At 41.4% G+C, this 20,879-nt stretch overlaps 1 protein-coding gene across 1 annotated transcript in view; it reads right to left on the minus strand.

Annotated features, from left to right (window-relative positions):
• Positions 1–20,879, minus strand: part of LOC143275756 (uncharacterized) — a 375,053-nt gene that overhangs the window by 126,060 nt on the left and 228,114 nt on the right. The window contains exon 5 of the mRNA XM_076580033.1: positions 13,955–14,100. Coding sequence (XP_076436148.1) covers positions 13,955–14,100 — 146 coding nt within the window. The remainder of the gene's footprint in view (positions 1–13,954; positions 14,101–20,879) is intronic.

Genomic DNA, 20,879 nt, shown 5'->3' on the forward strand with positions numbered 1-20,879 from the left:
TATAGCTTGCCGAGAGATTTACAGGTCAGCTTGGGCGTCGAAAGCAGCATTAAAAAAGATCGGCTGACCAAATCGATTGAAGTACCTGTGACAGATTTGACACAACTTCTGCTCCAAGCGTACAGATATTTCACAGTCCAATAGTGAAGTTTTTTTTTGTTTTTTTTTTTTTTAGGAAAGAACGTAGGGGTTATTATAACCATCGTTTTTGTACATTTTTTTAAAAGTTTCATTCGCTGATATATTATGCTTTGATACTGATATTTAGGTTTCCTGTAAAATAAACAATAACTACAATACCAGCCGCAGTAAATGGTAATATCAAAGTAATGCGTGAATAGATGAATAACTAAATACAAACAAAATTGAATTTGAAGACAATTATCTGGCTAAAACCGGTTTAGGGAATGTTCTTATGTGTGTGTAGTTATAAAGACCTTTGATTAAAACAAAACAGCAAACAAACAAAACAACCTTCCCTTCATTCCATTCATTCTCCTGCCCGGGATGGGCGTAGAGAGGAGACATGAGGGACGATTCCGTAGTCAGACGACGCCATCCGGTTCTATCTTCTAGCCTGTCGTATCAGCGTAGCGCTATCCATATTGGTCCATTCCTGATGTCCATCCAACATTTGGCTTGCTCCCTCTTCGCCTACCACCCTCTAGCGTTCCCTGTAGAACTGTCTGTTGCAGTGAATTGTGGCGTGGTCACATGCCCGAACCATGACAGCTTCCTCCTTTTGACCACTGCTAAGAGTGGTTCCAGGGGACCCACTAGCATAGTTATTTGGCTCTTGACAAAGTCATTGGTCTTTCTGTCTTCCATGAGATTCCAAGCAGTCGTTCTGAAGCATTTTGTCTCAAACGTCTGGGACTTTCCTAGTAGTCTCTGCTGTTAAAGTCCAAACTTTCACATCCATACAGCAGTATGGATAGCACCAGGATCGGTACAGTTTGATCTTTGTTGGAAAGCTGATCTCTCTGCTCTTCCAAATCTTGCTGAGCTTAGCCATTGCTGATGTTGCGATCGCTATCCTAATCTTTATTTCAGTTGTTGAGCGACCGTCGTTTGTGAGGGTGGTGCCGAGATATTTGAAAGCATCCACTTCTTCAAGTTGTCGTTCATGAGGATTTGAGCTTGGGTGTATGGTTGAGCTGTTTACCAACACTTTGCTTTTCTCGGTGCTCACTTCCATTCCGTATGCACCTGCTCTTCCTTTAGTCTCTTGGTGAGGTCTTGTAGTTCTTTGTTGCTGCTCCTAGTAGATCTATGTCATCTGCGAATCTCAAGTTGTTGATGATTCTTCCTCCTATGGAGATGGTAGAGTGGAAGTCATGGAGGGTTTCGCGCATGATGTTTTCTAGGAAAAGGTTGAATAGTACTGGGGAGAGCAGGCAACCCTGACGGACACCGACTGTGGTCTTAAAGTATATTCCGATTTGGTTGTGAGGAGGACTGCGCTGCTGGATGTCTTGTACAGCGCCTGAATGACTTGGTGAGACCCTCCTCGATGCCAAAACTGTCTGAGTTACCTGCCACAGTCCATCATGCCACACCCTGTCAAAGGCTTTCTTGAAGTCTATGAAGTTGTGGAACAGGTCTCTTTGATGTTGCAGGTGTTTTTCCATCAGTAATCGGCAGGTGAAGATCTGTTCTACTGTGCTTCTGCCTGCCTCTGAATCCGGCTTGTTCCTCTGCCAGGTGTTCTTCAGCCTCTTTCTTGAGTCGGTTTTAGAATGACTCGAAGCATGATTTTGCTCGTGTGGCTAATAAGACTGATTGTCCTGTAATTCTGGCATTGGCGGAGATTCCCCCTTTTTTGGTATGGGGATGATGAGCGACCGAGTCCATTCTGAGGGCCCACTGTTTTGTCTCCCAGATCTTTTGACAGATTGCTGTTTACAATTGTGACCAGCTCATTCCCTCAGCTCATTCAAAAACAACAACAAACAACAAAAAAAACCCAAACTGAAGCACTCTCAATCACAACACAAGAAGAGAAAAAGCGATGAACTGAAAAAAAAGCAACAACATGATGAGACGATGAGCAAGTGGACAGGAAACCAAAAGTAAAAAAACCCCCCCCCCCCCCCCCCCCCCCCCCCCCCCCCCCCCCCCCCCAAGAGTGAAAAAAAACAGAAAAAAAGGTTGGGGGGGGAAAAAATTCCCCTTTTTTCTATAAGAAAAAAAAATAAAGGTCCAGCATCTGGAGGGCATTTTGGTTTCCAAACCCTTTTAACAATCTGACCAATGTACCAGCCTCCCCGCTTTCATTAAAAAAAAAACAAAAAAAAAAAATTTAAAAAAAAAAACTGAAAAAACTAATCACAAATTGAGGGCGCAATAACTTGATGAAGTCCAACTATATGCGCACAAAAAAATAAATATATAAATAAATATATATAACTAAATAATAATAATAATATCAAAATAATAATAATGAATAAATAAATAAACAAATAAATAAATAAATAAATAAATAATAATAATAATAATAATAATAATAATAATCAACGCTTAACTACCGCAGGGTAAGATGATACGTGACTAAAATATATCAGATCATTACATGTCGTTAGTGTCAAAACTGTAAACACTTTTAAGAATAGGCTCGACAAATTCTGGTCAGACCAAGAAATAATGTTTGAAGACTTCAGGGCAGCAGTACAGACAACCGGAAGTGGCGCACATAAGCAGCCTGAACTCGAAGTAGAGTCCGACGGGCGCAATAGCCGAGTGGTTAAAGCGTTGGACTGTCAATCTGAGGGTCCCGGGTTCGAATCACGGTGACGGCGCCTGGTGGGTAAAGGGTGGAGATTTTACGATCTCCCAGGTCAACATATGTGCAGACCTGCTTAGTGCCTGAACCCCCTTCGTGTGTATATGCAAGCAGAACATCAAATACGCACGTTAAAGATCCTGTGGATAATCCACGTCAGCGTTCGGTGGGTTATGGAAACAAGAACATACCCAGCATGCACCCCCCGGAAAACGGAGTATGGCTGCCTACATGGCGGGGTAAAAACGGTCATACACGTAAAAGCCCACTCGTGTGCATACGAGTGAACGCAGAAGAAGTGGAGTCCAGTGGAGAGGAACCCCTGGGACCTGTATCGGAAAACAACTCCAAGTAATTCTAAGTAAGTAAAGACGAAGGGAGGAAGACAGATTAAAAACATGAGGAAAGAAAAAAAAGAAAAGACAACAGAAAGGAGAAAAATGATGATGGAAGAAACAAAAAAAAAAAAAAAAAAGAGAGAAAAAAAAGAGAGAGAGACAAAAGGATAAAAAAAATACAAAAAAATACAAAAGACCAAAAAAAAAAAAAAAAAAGGAAAAAGAAAAAAAAAAAAGGAAAAAAAAGAAAAAAAAAAGAACCTTCCAGGGATGCTGAAACTATCCTGCTCACTTGCAGAACTTTTAGGCATCCACTGATTTCTCCTAAAAAAAAAAAAAAAAAAAAAAGAAAAAAAAAAAGTAAAGACGACAGTAATGAGAAGATAGCTGCAGGAAGACAGCAGAAAATAGACGAACGGATCACCAACGCTACCTGGTCAACATAGCCTCAAGGGGCAACGGCACAGGAAGCTGGGACAGTTGGAAAACTCCCAACCGGGTACAACTACCCTGACGCTGGAAACAAGACAGACGAGACGGGGGTACTTCTACCATCACCGCTGGAGCACACAGAAAACATGGCTACCCGGACGGAAGTCAATCATCACATGAGGGTGCCCATCCAACTGGGCACTGACAGGACACAGAGAGAGAGAGAGAGAGAGAGAGAGAGAGAGAGACTTGAACCTCTGCTCAGCAGTGACACCAAACACAGAAGCAAGAGTCCACGATTGCACGTGAAAACGTGAAACCAGGAGCTGCTGCACACACTAACTGTGCTTTCCAGGGGGGTGGGGGTTGGGGCGGGGGGTCAATGAGGAAGGGCACAGACAAAACAAACTCCGCCCGAAATTGTCTGCAGTCGTTAGGCCCATCACTGTTATTAATATCATAGAAGAAGAAGAAGAAGAAGAAGAAGAAAAAGCTATACGTCGTTCGACAGATGAATTGCTCAAGAAAAGTGTTCCAATTATTTCAGCAATAAAATATGGTAAACAAATAAGTTTAGTTTAAACAAACACAAAACAAGAAAGAAACAATAACCGGTTGCTTGGCGCTGAGGCAATGTTGCACAATTGGTGTGAAAGTAATTTTTGTGGTTTTTTTTTTCTAAACAGGACTCGGTGATTGTTATGTTGTTGTTGTGTTTTTTTTGCATGCCTCCCTGAAGCACCAAAATTATGGAAAGATGATTGGAACAAAAACAACATTGAACGAAGAACTGCTAAATTACTGTTTTTTCCCGAAATCAAAGGCATACAGGTGTTTTGTTTTAAAACACATCAGAGAACTGCATACAAAACATACCAGGGGAGAAATCTGAACTGGGGAAGGCTGGATTACTGTTGTTTGCGGGGAGAATCTTGAAGCAGCCCGAAACAAATGGGTGTTGTGTGCATTGTAAAAATCAAGAACAGAGCGGCTGTCTCGTGTGGAAGAAGATGCGGAAACACGAAGACAAACAAACAAATCAGCATTAAAATCTAGCAGAGAAAAGAGTAAAAAAAAAAAAAAAAAAAAAAAAAAAAAACCCCAAAAAACCTATAACACAAGCAAGGCAAACAAACAAAAACCAGGAACAAAATCAGCAAACACCCAACCAGCCAATCCGATGACAAAGATTATCCGGAAATCACTGCGTTACAAATGTGCTGAAACATAAGAAGAAGGAGGAAGAAAGAAGAAGAAGAAGGAGGAGGAGGAGGAGGAGGAGGAGGGAAAGAAGAAGAAGAAGGAGGAGGAGGAGGGCGAGGAGGATGGGGAGGAGGGAAGGAAGAAGAAGAAGAAGAAAAAAAAGGAGTAGAAAAAGAAGAAGGAGGAGGAGGAAGAGGGAAGGAGGGAAGGAAGGAAGGAAGGAAGGAAGAAGAAGAAGCAGGGAGGATGAGGGGGGGTGAGGGGGTGAGGAGGAAAGGAAGAAGAAAAAGAAGAAGAAGAAGGATGACGAGGAGGGGGAGGAAGGAAGGAAGAAGAAGAAGGGGGAAGAAGAGGAAGAAGAACAGAAGAAGAAGATTGATTGATTGATTGATTGAATCTTTAATGGGTAAAGAATTAGGCACAGTAAAGGCCTTTTTACAATTCTGCCCATTTAACGACATAAAAAATAAAGAACGAACGACACAAAACATAAAAATAAAGAAATAAACTGAAATAAAATAAAATAATAAGAACGACGAATAAGAATAGGAACTTGAATAGTCTATTAAAGGTAACAAAGCGATGAAAAACTGGAACAATTGGTACATTACATGTACATAGGTACTTACACACACACACACACACACACACACACACACACACACACGCACACACACACACACACACACACACACACACACACACACACACACAAAATTATAAAACAAGCAACAAAGACATACGTACACATTCACGCCCACACACTCAAACACACACACGCACTTACTGTTCACACATACACATACATTCAATTTTTCATTCATCATGGCATGGCAGCTAGTGGACTGAGTACAAGCAAGCATTTGCAAAAGACCGCGAGTAGGTTAATCAAATGTATCGAATAGAAATATTCTTATCTTAGTTTTAAAGAGAGATATGGCTGGAATTTGACGACATGTCTTTGGAAGCATGTTCCATTCGATGCTTCCATTAAATGACAGACTCATCTTAAATAAATCAATTTTAGGCTTTGGGACAATAGCTCTATCTGAATTACGTTGGAACTGGAAACAAAATAACGATTTTAAATATTGTGGGCATGCGTTATGAACAATTTTATGCATAAGAATCAATGTGTTATATCTAATAAGTAGATGAACAGGTAATATTTGAAGTTCTTTGTACATATTGTGCACAGATCCACCTGTGGTATTTACATGGTTAATCATCTTAATGGCACGTTTTTGTAAAGAGCAAAGTGGCTTTAATGTAGAAGGAGGACATTTACCCCAAATAATCGAGCAATAGCTGAGGCGAGACTGGATATAGGCAAAGTAAAACACACGTCTAGAATGATTATCAAGAAAGTGTTTGATCTGTGATAATTGGAATACACTAGATGATACTTGTTTTATGAGGCAATGAATATGTTCCTGCCACGAAAGATTTTGATCAATAGTAATGCCTAATAGCATATGCTTAGTAACTTGTTTGATAGTATTATCTTTATATTTTATGTTAAGTTGTGCTTCTTTTATGTTCTGTCTTTTCTGACGAGGACAAATTAACATGCATTCTGTCTTTTCAGGGTGTACGACCATATCATTAGCATCACACCAGTTTTCGACAGATTTCATGTTGGCATTCAGGTGATAACTAATTTCGTCAACATTGTGACTAGCATATTGTATTGATGTATCATCAGCAAATAAATCACAGATTGCATGTTGAATTGATAAAGGTAGATCGTTGATATACAAGGAAAATAAGAGAGGGCCTAGAATTGACCCCTGCGGTACTCCTCTTGGAACATGCCTTTTGGAAGAAATAAAGCCACGTGAATAGACAGCCTGAATACGGTTTTCTAGGTAAGATCTGAGAAACAATAAGCAGTTATCGTCAATACCATAACATTTCAATTTTTGAAGCAATATTTCGTGATTGATTAAGTCAAACGCTTTTGTAAAATCAAGGAATATCACTCCAACCACCTTGCTTTTATTAATATCACGCAGCCATGCATCAGTTATTCTACATAAAGCGGTTTCACAAGAATGGTGCTGTCTAAATCCTGATTGATTGGTATAGAGAAGCTGATATTTTTCAATAAAGAATGTAAGACAAAGGTGTACATGACGTTCTAGAACTTTTGAGACAGAAGACAAGAATGAGATTGGTCTGTAATTATTGACATCATTAGCATCACCTTTTTTATGCAGGGGAATAACCTTTGCATATTTAAACTCTTTTGGAAAATGATTTTTGGATAGACAAAGATTGAAGAGATAAGTAAGAGAATCGGCAATATAAGGTGCAGATAGTTTTAATATTTTTGGACTAATGCCATCGAAGCCACACGAGTTTTTATTTTTTAGCGATACTAAATAAGATAAGACTTCATGAATAGACATTAATGGAACAGAAAACTTTGTTTTTATATCTTTATTATGACAGAAGTTTTCTAAAATGCTGAAATCAAAATAAGTGTGTGCACTGTCATTTGCGATTAATTTGTTTCCAATGTCAGCAAAGTGATTGTTCAGTGTATCAACAGGAATGAGACATTCCGCATTTGAATTGTTTGGTTTGGTGAGTTGGTGTATAGCCTTCCATATGGAGGCTGTGTTGCTTTTGTCTTCGATTAGCTTACCGTTTAGACTTTCTGATCATGTATTTGACAATATTACGTTTCTTCTGGTATTCTTCGAATGGACCGATTATCTTTTGATGGTCTCTGTCATCCATTGCTTGAAAGATATCTTGCGTAAGCCAACTCGGAAGAATTTCCGACTTGACTCGTCTCTGAATTAAAGGGATATGTTTATCAACAACATGCAGTAACGTTGCAGTCCAAAAGGAAAGGGCTTCTTCTGGATTAGTAAAGCTATAAATGTTAGTGAAAGATGCAGAAATGAGGTCTGATTGAAAGGCGTCCAGATTAAAATGTTTAAATGACCGAAATGTGACAACAGTATGACCTGTTTTGGGTATTTTGAAACCCTTTTTTCCCCATGTAATGCAGACGGCATTGTGGTCACTTACGCCAACATTCGGCACACAAATTTCTCGAACTGATGTTAGATTGGATGTATAAATATGATCTAAGAGCGTTCTAGTTTTTTGTGTAACTCTGGTGGGGGAATCAATACACTGATGGAGATTGTAAGACGTATAGATGTTGTTCCATCGGCTATGACGCTGAAAAAGATCTAAATTAAAGTCACCCAAAATTAATACTTCTTTTTTTGAAAGCCAGGCGCTGTCCATCATTTCACAAAAATCGTCATACCACTTGGAAAAACTCTTAGGATGTCTGTACAAAAATGCTATAAGGAGCGAATCTGTTGATTTATTTTGGGAAGAAGAAGAAGAAGAAGAAGAAGAAGAAGAAGAAGAAGAAGAAGGAGGAGGAGGAGGAGTAGGAGGAGAAGGAAGAGGAGGAAGGAAAGAAGAAGAAGCAGGAGGAGGAGGGGTGTGATGGGGGGTGAGGAGGAAAGGAAGAAGAAAAAGAAGAAGAAGAAGAAGAAGGATGACGAGGAGGGGGAGGAAGGAAGGAAGAAAAAGAAGGGGGAAGAAGAACAGAAGAAGAAGAAGAAGGAGGAGGAGGAGGAGGAGGAGGAGAGGGAAGCAAGAGGAAGAAGGAGGAGGAGGGAAGGAAGAGGAGAAGGAGGAGGAGGAAGGAAAGAAGAAAGAAGAAGAAGCAGCAGGAGGAGGGTTGTGATGGGGGGTGAGGAGGAAAGGAAGAAGAAAAAGAAGAAGAAGAAGAAGGATGACGAGGAGGGGGGGAAGGAAGGAAGAAGAAGAAGGGGGAAGAAGAGGAAGAACAGAAGAAGAAGAAGGAGGAGGAGGAGGAAAAGAAGAAGAAGAAGAAGAAGGAGGGGGAGGACGAGGAGGAAAAGAAGAAGAAGAAGGAGAAAGAGGAGGAGGGGGAGGGGGAGGGAGGGAAGAGGAAGAAGGAGGGAAAGAAGAAGAAGAAGGAGGAGGAAGAAGAAGAAGGAGGAGGAGGAGGAACAGTAAAGGAAGAAGAACAAGCACAAAAATAAAAACAATAACAAGAAGAACAAGAAGAAAAAGAAGAGAACCCATCACCGCCATCACTGCCGCCATCACCAGCCATCCCCACCATTCTGATGTTCACATCATGTCATGGAACGCACCGTAACCCCGAAAACGGAGTATGGCTGCCTACATGGCGGGGTAAAAACGGTTATACACATAAAAAAAAGTCCATTCGTGTATATACAAGTGAACGTGGGAGTTGCAGCTCACGAACGAAGAGGAAGAATGAACGAACGAACCGTAAGTGACAGGTGGACCCATATTTCCAAACCAGCCCCCATCCCAACCGGCAGACAGACAGACAGACAAGCATACCAGGCAGGCAGACAGACAAGCATACGGACAAACTGACAATTTTTCGCACTTCTACACTTTCGAAGAAACACATGCGAGTCGAATGTAAATTCATTTTTTTGTTCGTTTGTGTGCGTGTGTTATAGTTTTTGATAACTCTATCTATATAGGTCACATATGAACGAAGGCAATATTTCTCAACACCTGGTGTCTAGCATGTTATAGCATTAACTCTGAGACCAGCTGTTGAAACAAAAAGAAACAATAGCTATTTTTCATTGGCGCCTGTCTGATGATATGGCTATATTCGAAGTTTTGTGTAAAAGTAATTTTTGAAAAGAATTAACGACTGTTGTGTTTGAACGAAACTCACTGAAGCGCAAGTAACGGAAAGAGCAGGGAATTGTTGGAATAAGAGCGCTGCAGAATAGTTATCTTTCCTTCCGCAAAACAAAACATCGTTAATTTGTTATGTGAACAAACCCTGAGCAAAGAAACAACCGAAATACGCCAGGGGAGAAATCTTAATTGGGGGGTGGGGCTGCTACTGGATGAATGTTGTTTGGCGGTGGGGCTTGTTGAAACTGAAAACAAGCGGAGAGTCGGTCGTGTGTGTGTGTGTGTGTGTGTGTGTGTGTGTGTGTGTGTGTGTGTGTGTGTGTGTGTGTGTGTGTGTTTTAAACCAAGAATAGCAATGCATGTTTTGTTTGAAATTAGCTATGAAACACGGAGACATGCCAGAACAAACAAGCTACACAAATTACCAAAAGCAAACAACCAATCAAGCCAAACAATGAATTATGTAGACGAAATAACACAATTAATTCAATACAATGAAACAACAACAACTACAACAACAACACCAGCAAAGCCTTCACTCATCATCGACAAGAACTTGAAGACAAAAGTCCAAAGAGGGTTATACTCTTGTGTGCTTCTGATAAATTGATTAAAAAAACACCCATAATGACAGAAAACCCGCAAAAAACAGAGACACACACACAGACACGGACACACACATAAAGACACAGACGGACAGACACAGATAGACAGACACACATACACATTCACTTACACAGACAGACAGACACACACACACACACGCGCGCGCGCGCGTCTCATTTTTCATGTCTCCTTTACGGGTTTCTCCAAACACAGACTCTTCTTTTCTTCTTCTGTCTTTTCTCACAGTCTTCCAGTCTGTCTGTCGGTGTGTCTGCTTGCATGCCCGCTTGCCTGTCTGTCTCTCTGTCCTTCTGCCCCTCCCTCTGTCATGACCTTCACCTTGTCCATCACTCCACCCAAAAAGATTAATGATCAGCTTCAGCTGACCGCCTCATCTGCCAGTAACAGTATCCGTGTGTGTCTGGGTTCCATTTTCCATCTGGGCCCTTTCTCCCAAGTTTGACCCGGAAACTCAAACTTGGCGTTCAGTTTCAGTTTCAGTAGCTCAAGGAGGCGTCACTGCGTTCGGACAAATCCATATACGCTACACCACATCTGCCAAGCAGATGCCTGACTAGCAGCGTAACCCAACGCGCTTAGTCAGGCCTTGAGAAAAAAAGGGTGAATGAATAATAAATAAATACATAAAAAAATAAATACTACCACTACTAATAATAGGTAGAAGGCGCAAAAACTTGACGAAGTCATCTATAAGCGTACATTAATAAATAAATAAATAAATAAATAAATAAATAAATAAATAATAATTATAAAAAAGTAGTAGTAGTAATAATAGTAATAGTAATAATAATAATAATAAAAAAAGACAATGATGACAAATAAGCGAATAAATGTAAAACATGGAGACACACATTCACACATACACCCACATATACATAACAGACATGCACCAAACATGCAGTTTCACAGATATGAAAGCACAGTCAAATACACATAAACGTACATGAGCCCCAACACACACACACACACATCCCCCGCCCCCCCCGACCACCCCCCCCCAACACACACACATTACCCTGCACCTCCTCTACCCCCCTCCTCCACACACTCATTTCTAGTTTAGTCGCTCGGATGAGACAACAAAACCGAAGTCTGGTGTGCAGCACGCACTTGGCGCACTGAAAAAAGAACCCATGGCAACGAAAACAGCGTTGTCCTTCGGCAAAATTCTATAGAAGGTACATAAATATACATGCATGCGTCATGACCTGACTAAGCGTGTCGGGCCACGCTGCTGTCAGGCATCTGTCTGGCACTTCTGATGTAGCGTGCATGTATTTGTCCGAACACAGTGACGCCTACTGAAACTGAAACTTCATACTTCATCATTCTGATTCCCTCGCATATTTTAAATCTCGTCTCAAAACTCACCTTTTCCCTCAGCAATAAGTTCAATTGTGGCAGGTCCACTTCCTTTTCGTCAGGTGTGCTTGACTATGTGTGTATACATATGTATGTGTACATAACTACATGCATGTATATTAATGTGTATTGTGTGTGCGTGTGTTTATGTAAGTTTGTGCCTGCCTATGTGTGCGTATGTGTTAGGGTAGCTGTTAGATACACATGTATGTTAAAATTTATGTATGCAGTGTGTGTGTGTGCGTGCGTGTGTGTGTGTGTGTGTGTGTGTGTGTGTGTGTGTGTGTGTGTGTGTGGTTGGTCACATTTTGGTGTGTGTATGTAACATAGATATAATGTTTTATGTTAACAAAAGCGTTTTTGTAAAGCACCTAGAGCAGATTTCTGGATAGTGTGCTATATAAGTATCCATTATTATTAATATTATCTGACTCATGCACTCAACACACCGGCAGACCAAGTGGACCCCAAACTCACTCAGCTCGTAGTCCAAGAAACACTCACCTGATAGACAAAGGAACACTCGCTTGATAGTCAAAGGAAAACTCACCTGATAGTGGAAAGAACACTCACCTGCTAGTCAAAGGAACACTCACCTCAAAGGAACATTCACCTGATTCACTCCCCTGATAGTCTAAGAACAATCACCTCACCTCGAAGGAACACTCACCTGACAATCAAAGGAACTCTCACCTGACAATCAAAGGAACTCTCACCTGACAATCAAAGGAACTCTCAACTCAAAGGAACACTCACCTGATAGTCAAAAGAACTCTCACCTGACAATCAAAGGAACACTCACCTCAAAGGAACACTCACCTGATAGTGAAAGGAACTCACCTGACAATCAAAGGAACACTCACCTCACCGGCACCTCGAAGGTACACTCACCTGATAGTCAAAGGAATTCTCACCTCAAAGGAACACTCACTTCAAAGGAACATTCACCCCAAAGGAACACTCACCTCAAGGAACTCTCACCTGACAATCAAAGAAACACTCACCTGATAGTCAAGGGATCACTCACGTCAAAGGAACACTCACCTGATGGTCAAAGAAATACTCACCTGGTGGTAAAAGAAACACTTACCTGACAGTCTATTGAACACTTACCTGATGGTCAAAAGAACACTCACCTGATGGTCAAATGAACACACCTGATAATCAAAGGCACACTCACCTGACAGTCAAAAGGACTGTCAGGTGATAAAGGACCGTTCATCAAAAAAACAAGACAAAACACTCCTTTGATAGTCAAAGAACACTCACCTTACCTCGAAGGAACACTCACCTGATAGTCAAAGTCAAAGGAACACTCACCTGACAATCAAAGGAACTCTCACCTGACAATCAAAGGAACTCTCATCTGATAGTCAAACACTCACCTGACAGTCAAAGGAACACTCACCTGGCAATCAAAGGAACTCTCACCTAACAATCAAAGGATCACTCACCTCACCTTGAAGTTTCACTCACCTGATAGTCAAAGGAACTCTCACCTGACAATCAAAGGAACTCTCGCCTGACAATCAAAGGAACACTTACCTCAAAGGAACACACCTGATAGTCAATGGAACACCCACCTGATGGTTTATCGAACACTTGTTCAACAGTCCAAAGTGTCAAAAAGTACATTCACCTGACAGTCAAATGAACACTCACCTGGGGCCATATTCAAGACAAAATTCATAACTGCCTTCAGGCAAGTTATCTTTGACATGGTTGGGACCCGCAGGTACAGTTTACCTTGAAGGATAAATTATCTTCGTATTCAAAACACACACAGTTCGCTCAGACAGCTAACCCATCGTCTTTTGTTTAAATCCCCATGATTCAGTCTGTGCATGCTCCCAGTTTCCAGCACTTCTCATCCACCACAGCTCGGAACATTGTCGAGAGAATTCGCAAAACACGTGCTATCCGTAAAGCTCGCCTGTTTTCCCTGTAAAAAAAGAAGAAAAAAAATGCTGCAAAAGGATCCGCCATATTTTACCTCTGCTTCGTGGGCAGTCACCCTTGGCAGGTAGTATGGGTAAATTGCCTTCGGGTTTGTAAACATGCAGGTAGACTCTTGTGTTCATGAACACTGGATATTGCTTACCCTCGGGCAGTTTGCCTTGCCTCAGGCAGATTACCAGCAGGTACACATTTACCCTTAGGCACAATGTTCTCTTGACTACGGCCCCTGATAGTCAAAGGAACACTCACCTCAAAAGAATACACACCTGATAGTCAAAGGATCATTCACCTTAACTCACTCAATACGGCCAGTCCTCTCTTCTCCTCTACACAGACCCCTCGGATGTCCAGTGGGTGTCTGAATGACCCAACCTTTAGCTTCCGTCGTCAGAATTGTGGTATCTTTGTCAACATTCACCTCTTCAGTATAAGAGCCTTCCGCTTGCAAGATTTTGATGATGGTGATTGGGGTGAAACGCTGTTAACGTCGTCTCTTTCGCCGTTCGTATGGAGAGAGTTAAGAAAAAACAACGACAACAACAACAACAAATGCACTCACCTGATAGTCGAAGGAGCGGCAGACAAAGTCTTTCTCCTGCAGGCAGTACTTAGCACAGCTGTCGGGGCTCACTCTCTGCACCGTCTTGTCGTTCCGGCCCAGAATGATGGTGTAGGGGGTCGGGTAGAAGAAGTTCAGGTATTGCCCTGAAACACCCATGGAAACAGAGATTATTATTATTATTATCGTCATTATCATCATCATCATCATCATCATCATTTTATCATTATTATCATCATTATTATTATTATTTGTTGTTGTTCTTTTTGTTGTTCTGTGTTAAACGATTATTATTATTATTCTTGTTGTTATTATTTGTTGTTGTTGTTGTCATTGTTCTTGTTGTTGTTCTGCTGTGTTAAACGATACTCCCTCCTTCCTTCCTTCCTTCCTTCCTTCTTTTCAAGCACTGGAAGAGAGAGAGAGGGGGTGGGAGGGAGAGAGAGACAGAGAGACAGAGAGAAAGACATACAGAGAGAGAGAGAGGGAGGAAGAGAGAGAGAAGAGAAAGGGAGAGGAGGGGAGAGAAAAAGACAGAGGAGAGGGGGGAAAAAGAGAGGATAGGAAGAGAGAAAGAGAAAGAAAAACGAAAGAGCGAGAGACACAGAGAGAGAGAGAGAGAGAGAGAGAGAGAGAGAGAGAGAGAGAGAGAGAGAGAGAGAGTGAGAGAGAGAGTGGGGTACTGAAAGACAGAGAAACGGAGAAACGCACAGAGAAACACACACACACACACATGCACACACACACACACACACACACACACACACACACACACACACACACACACACACACACTTGGACAGAGACGGAGAATGAAAGACAGACAGCCACACACAGAGACAGGAAGGACGACAGAGAATGAAAGAGTGAGGGAGAACCGGAAGTCAAAGAGGGGGGGACACATAAACCCTAATCCTTCTCCACACTCACACCGGAACAGCCGTCGCGTCAGGAACCAACGCGGGTTCTTGACCACCTAGGCCGAGTTCTCTGTTGCCACAAAATTATTTCCAACCAGAACAGGCAAAATGTAAATATGAATACTTTAAAAGTTCGCAGTCCATAACTTTGTCTAATGGAATATCCTGCATGTGCTCGCAACTTATTGCTTTTACTTTTTGTTTGCTTGTTGTGTTTAGTTTATAGTGTCCATAATTCCTATGATGGGTTTTACGACAATTAAATGAGTTCTGAGTTCTGAGTTCTACCTCTCTCTGCAGCACTGTACTGAAGGAACTGACAGACAGACGGACGGACGGACGGACGGACGGACACGGCTTGTCTTTATGTCTTCCTGTGTGGACTTTACGCTGAGTGTTGGCTGCCCAGACATTTACAATAACTTCCCCACTGACCACCTCTTTCTCTGTCTGTCTCCCTGTCTCTCTTTGTCTGTCTGTCTCTCCCTATCAGTCTCTCTTCTTTTTTTTTTTTACTTTCTCCCTACCGTACTCTCTCTCTCTTTTACTTACTTTCTCTCTCTCTCTCTCTCTCTTTTTCCGTCCCTCTCTCTCCATCTCCCTCTATGTCTACCTCTCTCTCTCTTTATCCCCCCTCTCTCTCCGTCCGTCTCTCTTTCCGTCTCCCTGCCCCCCCCTCTCTCTCTCTATCTGTCTGTCTCCGTCACTTTGTATCTTTCCTTTTGCTATTTACTCTATCTATCTATCTATCTATCTATCTATCTATCTATCTCTCCTCTCTCTCTCTCCCCTCTCTCTCTCTATATATATATATCTATCGATCTCTCTCTCCTCTCTCTCCCCCTCTCTATCTTTCTCTCTCTACCCTCTCTGCATCTCTTTCTCTAACTCTCTCTCCCTCTCTCTGTCCGTGTGTTTTCGTATGTGATTTATGGATTCACTCTCTTCTGTCTCTCCGTATTGAGACCCTTGTCATGCTGCATCCGCATTAATGTCCTTTGGCAACCATCGTTTCTCTCTCTCTCTCTCTCTCTCTCTCTCTCTCACTTTGTACTTTGTTGTCCTGTGTTAAGTGATCTCAGAAATCAGCTGATACCTTCAAAATTTCATAGGCAACCCTCCTTGTTCAGACTGTATTTGCTTATGTCATCCACTAAGGAACACGTTAATAAACAGCTAGCAATTTACTTGTATAAAGCCTTAAAGAGTAGAAATACAATATGCAGTTGAGTGTGTGCTAGTGTTCCGCTTTTTTGTTATCCTGTGTGAATAAGACTAAATGCAGATAATGACTGTTTTTCTCATTTTCAGGTATATATCGGAATATATTACCTCTGTAATGTTTGTTTACACCACCCCTTCATGAGGGGCCATGGCCTATATTGAATAAAACATCCGTATCCGTATCCGTATCTCTCTCTCAGAAGGGACCAATGCCATGTCATGGACAAAACATTTCATTAACTGAACAAATTAGACAAAGAGTTTTAGTTCGTGACATTTCCTGGAATAACGTTTAGGCTTTTGAAAAGTTATATAATTATACTCAGGTCACTTCTTTTTTTTTCTATCTTTTTCTTTTTATCGCGTAATAAATAAATCATTGCCACAGACCGGGTCATAAGCCTGTTTTCTTTTTGTAAAGTTTCAGTTTCAGTTTCAGTAGCTCAAGGAGGCGTCACTGCGTTCGGACAAATCCATATACGCTACACCACATCTGCCAAGCAGATGCCTGACCAGCAGCGTAACCCAACGCGCTTAGGCCTTGAGAAAAAGATAAAATAATAAAATAAAATAAAATAAAATAAAAATAATAAATAAATAAAATAAAATAAATTAATTAATTAAAAATAAAATAAAAAAGAACTACTACTACTAATAATAATATGTATAAGGCGCAAACACTGGATGAAGTCAACTATAAGCGTACAATATATATGTATATATATATATATATATATACATATATATATATATATAACTTACTAATTAGCTAACTAACTACATAATAATAATATAATTTAAAAAAAGTAACGCTAAGTCTTTCTCTGTGTGTATACGGCTTGGTGGTGGAGAGATACATCCGTTTCAACGTGGTCCTGTTTTCATTGTTTGGACCGGCAAGTTTCGTTTAATGCTCTGATGACCTTCAGGAGGGTCTATGGCCCACATCAAATGATTAATTAATTAATCAGATTCATTCGTTCCTTCAGCCATTCATTCTCACTCTTTTGCCCCATCTCTCTTTTCTCTTACATCCTTTCCTCCCTTATTTCTCTCTCTCCCTCCCCTCCTCCCTCTCTGTCTCTCTATGTTCACCCAAGTCAGTCTGAATCCCTCCCCTTTAATGGCCTCTGATGACCCTCATTTTCTCTCTCTGTCTCTGTTTGTCTGTCTGTCTGCCCGCCTGTCTGTCTGTCTGTCTCTGTCTCTCTCTCTCTCTGTGTATCACTCTACCCCAGTCCCCTTGTTTTGAATTGTGGTCCATGGCCAAAGTTTATTAAAGCATTTTCGTTCGTTCGTTCGTTCGTTCTCTCTCGCTCTCCTTTCTCTCCCTTCTCTCCATCTCTCCGTACTGAGCCTAATGCTTCTGAATCTCCCATGTTGTCCCAAGACAACCCTCATTCTCATTCTGTCTCTCTCTCTCTCTCTTCCCCTCCTCTCTCTCGTACTGTATCCGGCTTATGGATACAAATATACAGCCGTTTCATAGTCTTATTTTCATTGTTTATGTGGAAAAGAGAAATGTTGTTGTATTGTTTCTAATACCCCACATATAAATATGTTCATTCAGCGACTCATTCTCTCTCTCTCTCTCTCTCTCTCTCTCTCTCTTCCCCTCCTCTCTCTCGTACTGTATCCGGCTTATGGATACAAATATACAGCCGTTTCATAGTCTTATTTTCATTGTTTATGTGGAAAAGAGAAATGTTGTTGTATTGTTTCTAATACCCCACATATAAATATGTTCATTCAGCGACTCATTCTCTCTCTCTCTCTCTCTCTCTCTCTCTCTCTCTCTCTCTCTCTCTCTAATATGCACAAGAAGGACTTTTGTTCTACAGGTTTAAGTTAGTATGTATTTTACATTTTGTTGTCGCTGCGTGATAACCATAGTGAGTACTTTTGACCTCTTTTTAGGGGCCGGAGGCCTGGAGAATCAAGTTTTTGTTCTTGTTCTTGTTCCTCTCTCTCTCTCTCTCTCTCTCTCTCTCTCTGTGTCTCTCCCTACCCCCCCCCCTCTCTCTCTCTCCTCTCTCTTTATCTCTCAGTCTGTCTCGTCGTACTGACCCCAGTCAATCTGAATTCCCCCTTAACTAATGTCCTCTGACGACCCTTGCTGATTTAGCGTCGTGCCGTGATTGCGGGTTATCGGTCGTTCGACACTCAGTGCTTGATGGATCGACAGCTTTAGAGGATACTGTTGTTGAGCCTTTGGGTACGTTGTGTAGCGTGATGTGGTGCCATTTGGCGAAACATGTGAAATGTGTCTTGTGGTTGTGTGGGTTTATGACTGCTGTTGATGTTTGAGACTGTGTTCTGATTGTGGTTTGTGTTTGTTTCGCTTTGATGCGAGAATTTTTTTTTTTTTTTTTTTTTTTTTTTCGTAACTGAGTTTTCCCCCCAAAAAAAGTTTTGAATGACAGTTTTAGATTTCATCTTTTTCTTATTCTCCCGTGTTATTACAGAGGACCATGATCATCAAGAAACCTGTGTATTGCAAATGCTGTTTACGGAAGCTGCGACTTTATTATTGTAATTGCAGTTTGTACCAGTCTGTTTGTGTGTTAGTTTTTTATGAAAAAACCCAGTTCATTTCCACCATCATGGAAACACAGACACACACAGACGCACAGATGCAAAAACACACAGACATACACATACAGAAACACACACAGACACAGACAGACACAGACACAGACACACACACACACACACACACACACACACACACACACACACACACACACACACTATTATCCCATTTAGTGGGAGCCTAATGTCGCCTTTTAGTTTCACTGAGCTAACACACACACACACACACACACACACACACACACACACACACACACACACACACACACACAAACACACAAACACACACAATTATCCCATTTAGTGGGAGCCTAATGTCGCCTTTTAGTTTCACTGAGCTCCGACTAAACTGGATAAAAAACAACACAACATATTTTTTGGTCAAATGGTTCATTCTCTCTGTCAGTTGTCCATTGTTCTCTCAGTGCGCGTGCAATGGCTCCTGATCATACCCATATAAAAGAGAATCACGTGTTAAAACACACACACTCTCTCTCCTTGTGTGTGTGTGTGTGTGTGTGTGTGTGTGTGTGTGTGTGTGTGTGTGTGTGTGTGTGTGTGTGTGTGTGATCATATCAAACTAAAAATAAAATAATTATCATCTCTGAACAGGCAAACAGCGAAGAAAGAGGAAAAAAAAAATAGAGAAATGAGAAAGGCAAACAAGTGTAAGGATTATTCAAATTCGGATCGCCTCCCAATCCCTATGTCCAGACATGGAAACCCAACACAATCCTGTGCTATGTTTTGCGGACTCTTCGCGTTATATCAACCCAGAATAATTCGTCCTGGAGCAATGTATCATTTCCACAGCGGACATGAAAAAAAAAAAAAAAAAAAAAATTCACATTGGAATTTAGATGGTGAAGAGCAAATTGCGGCATTGACATTAAAAAATAAAAATCCTCCCAAAATTGATCTTCATGTATTGTAATTGTGGTTTATCTTATCATTTTTTTCTGGCGGTTTTTCCATTTGAATAACGATGTCATTTAACATCCAACCAAATAATTCCATCCTCAGAATAAAAAGGAGTCTATCCCTTTCTTTCCCTCTCTCTCTCCACCCCCCTCTCTCTCTCACTCTATTTCTCTCTCTCCCCTGTATCTCTCTCTTTCCCCCTCCCTCTCTCTCTTTCTCTCCTCCTCCTTCTATCTCCCCTCTCTCTATCTCCCTTTCTCTCTCTACCTCTTTCTCTCACTCTATTTCTCTCTCTCCCCTGTATCTCTCTCTTTCCCCCTCCCTCTCTCTCTTTCTCTCCTCCTCCTTTCTATCTCTCCCTCTCTCTATCTCCCCCTCTCTCTGTCTCCCTCTCTCTCTTTCTCCTTTCTCTCTCTCTGTCGCTGTTCGTTGATGCATCTCTCTCTGTCTCTCTGGCCAGAGAAACAGACAGACAGATAGACAAACAGGCACAGAAACAAACACACAGTCAGTGGACAAAAAGAATCAACTAACGGCTCTATCCATTTCCCAGACTCACCGAAGCTTACACGAGGGCAACGAACCAATAAAATCAAACTTCGTCCCAAAGCCAGATCCCCCCCACACCCCCCAAAAAAAGGAAACGAAAATTCAAACTGCAAAACATTCCACAAATCACTCTGGCACTCTTTTTGTGACCCAGCAATCTCTGAGACAGCAAGGAGCCAGGGGACGATATCAATTGACCTCTCCCTGAAACAAAAAAACAAAACAAAAAACACCACAAAACCGATTGGTGAGGCATCTTTAACTGTGCTCTTCAAATGTCAGCCTGGAATCAATCCTCTTGCAGGAAAAGAAAGTTTTATGGAGAGAGGAAGATTTCACGAGATCTTATCACTAATCTTGATCGTTTAACTCACTCAGTACGGCCAGTCCTCTGTTCTCCTCTACACAGACCCCTCGGATGTTCAGTGGGTGTCTGAATGACCCAACGTTTAGCTTCCGTCGTCAGAATTGTGGTATTCTTTGTCAACATTCACCTCTTCAGTATAAGAGCCTTCCGCTTGCAATATTTTGATGGAGGTAATTGGGGTGAAACGCTGTTAACGTCGTCTCTTTCGCCGTTCGTATGGAGAGAGTTAAACAGTAAAGATAGAAACAAAGTAATCCCATAAAAAGAAGTGAAACAAAATAACAGGAAGTCCGGCCAAATATTCGCAGTGTGATTCGGGGAAATATAAATCCAAGCTGCATCATTTTTTGCT

The sequence above is a fragment of the Babylonia areolata genome, chromosome 31, assembly GCF_041734735.1.
Source record: "Babylonia areolata isolate BAREFJ2019XMU chromosome 31, ASM4173473v1, whole genome shotgun sequence".
NCBI lineage: Eukaryota > Metazoa > Mollusca > Gastropoda > Neogastropoda > Buccinidae > Babylonia > Babylonia areolata.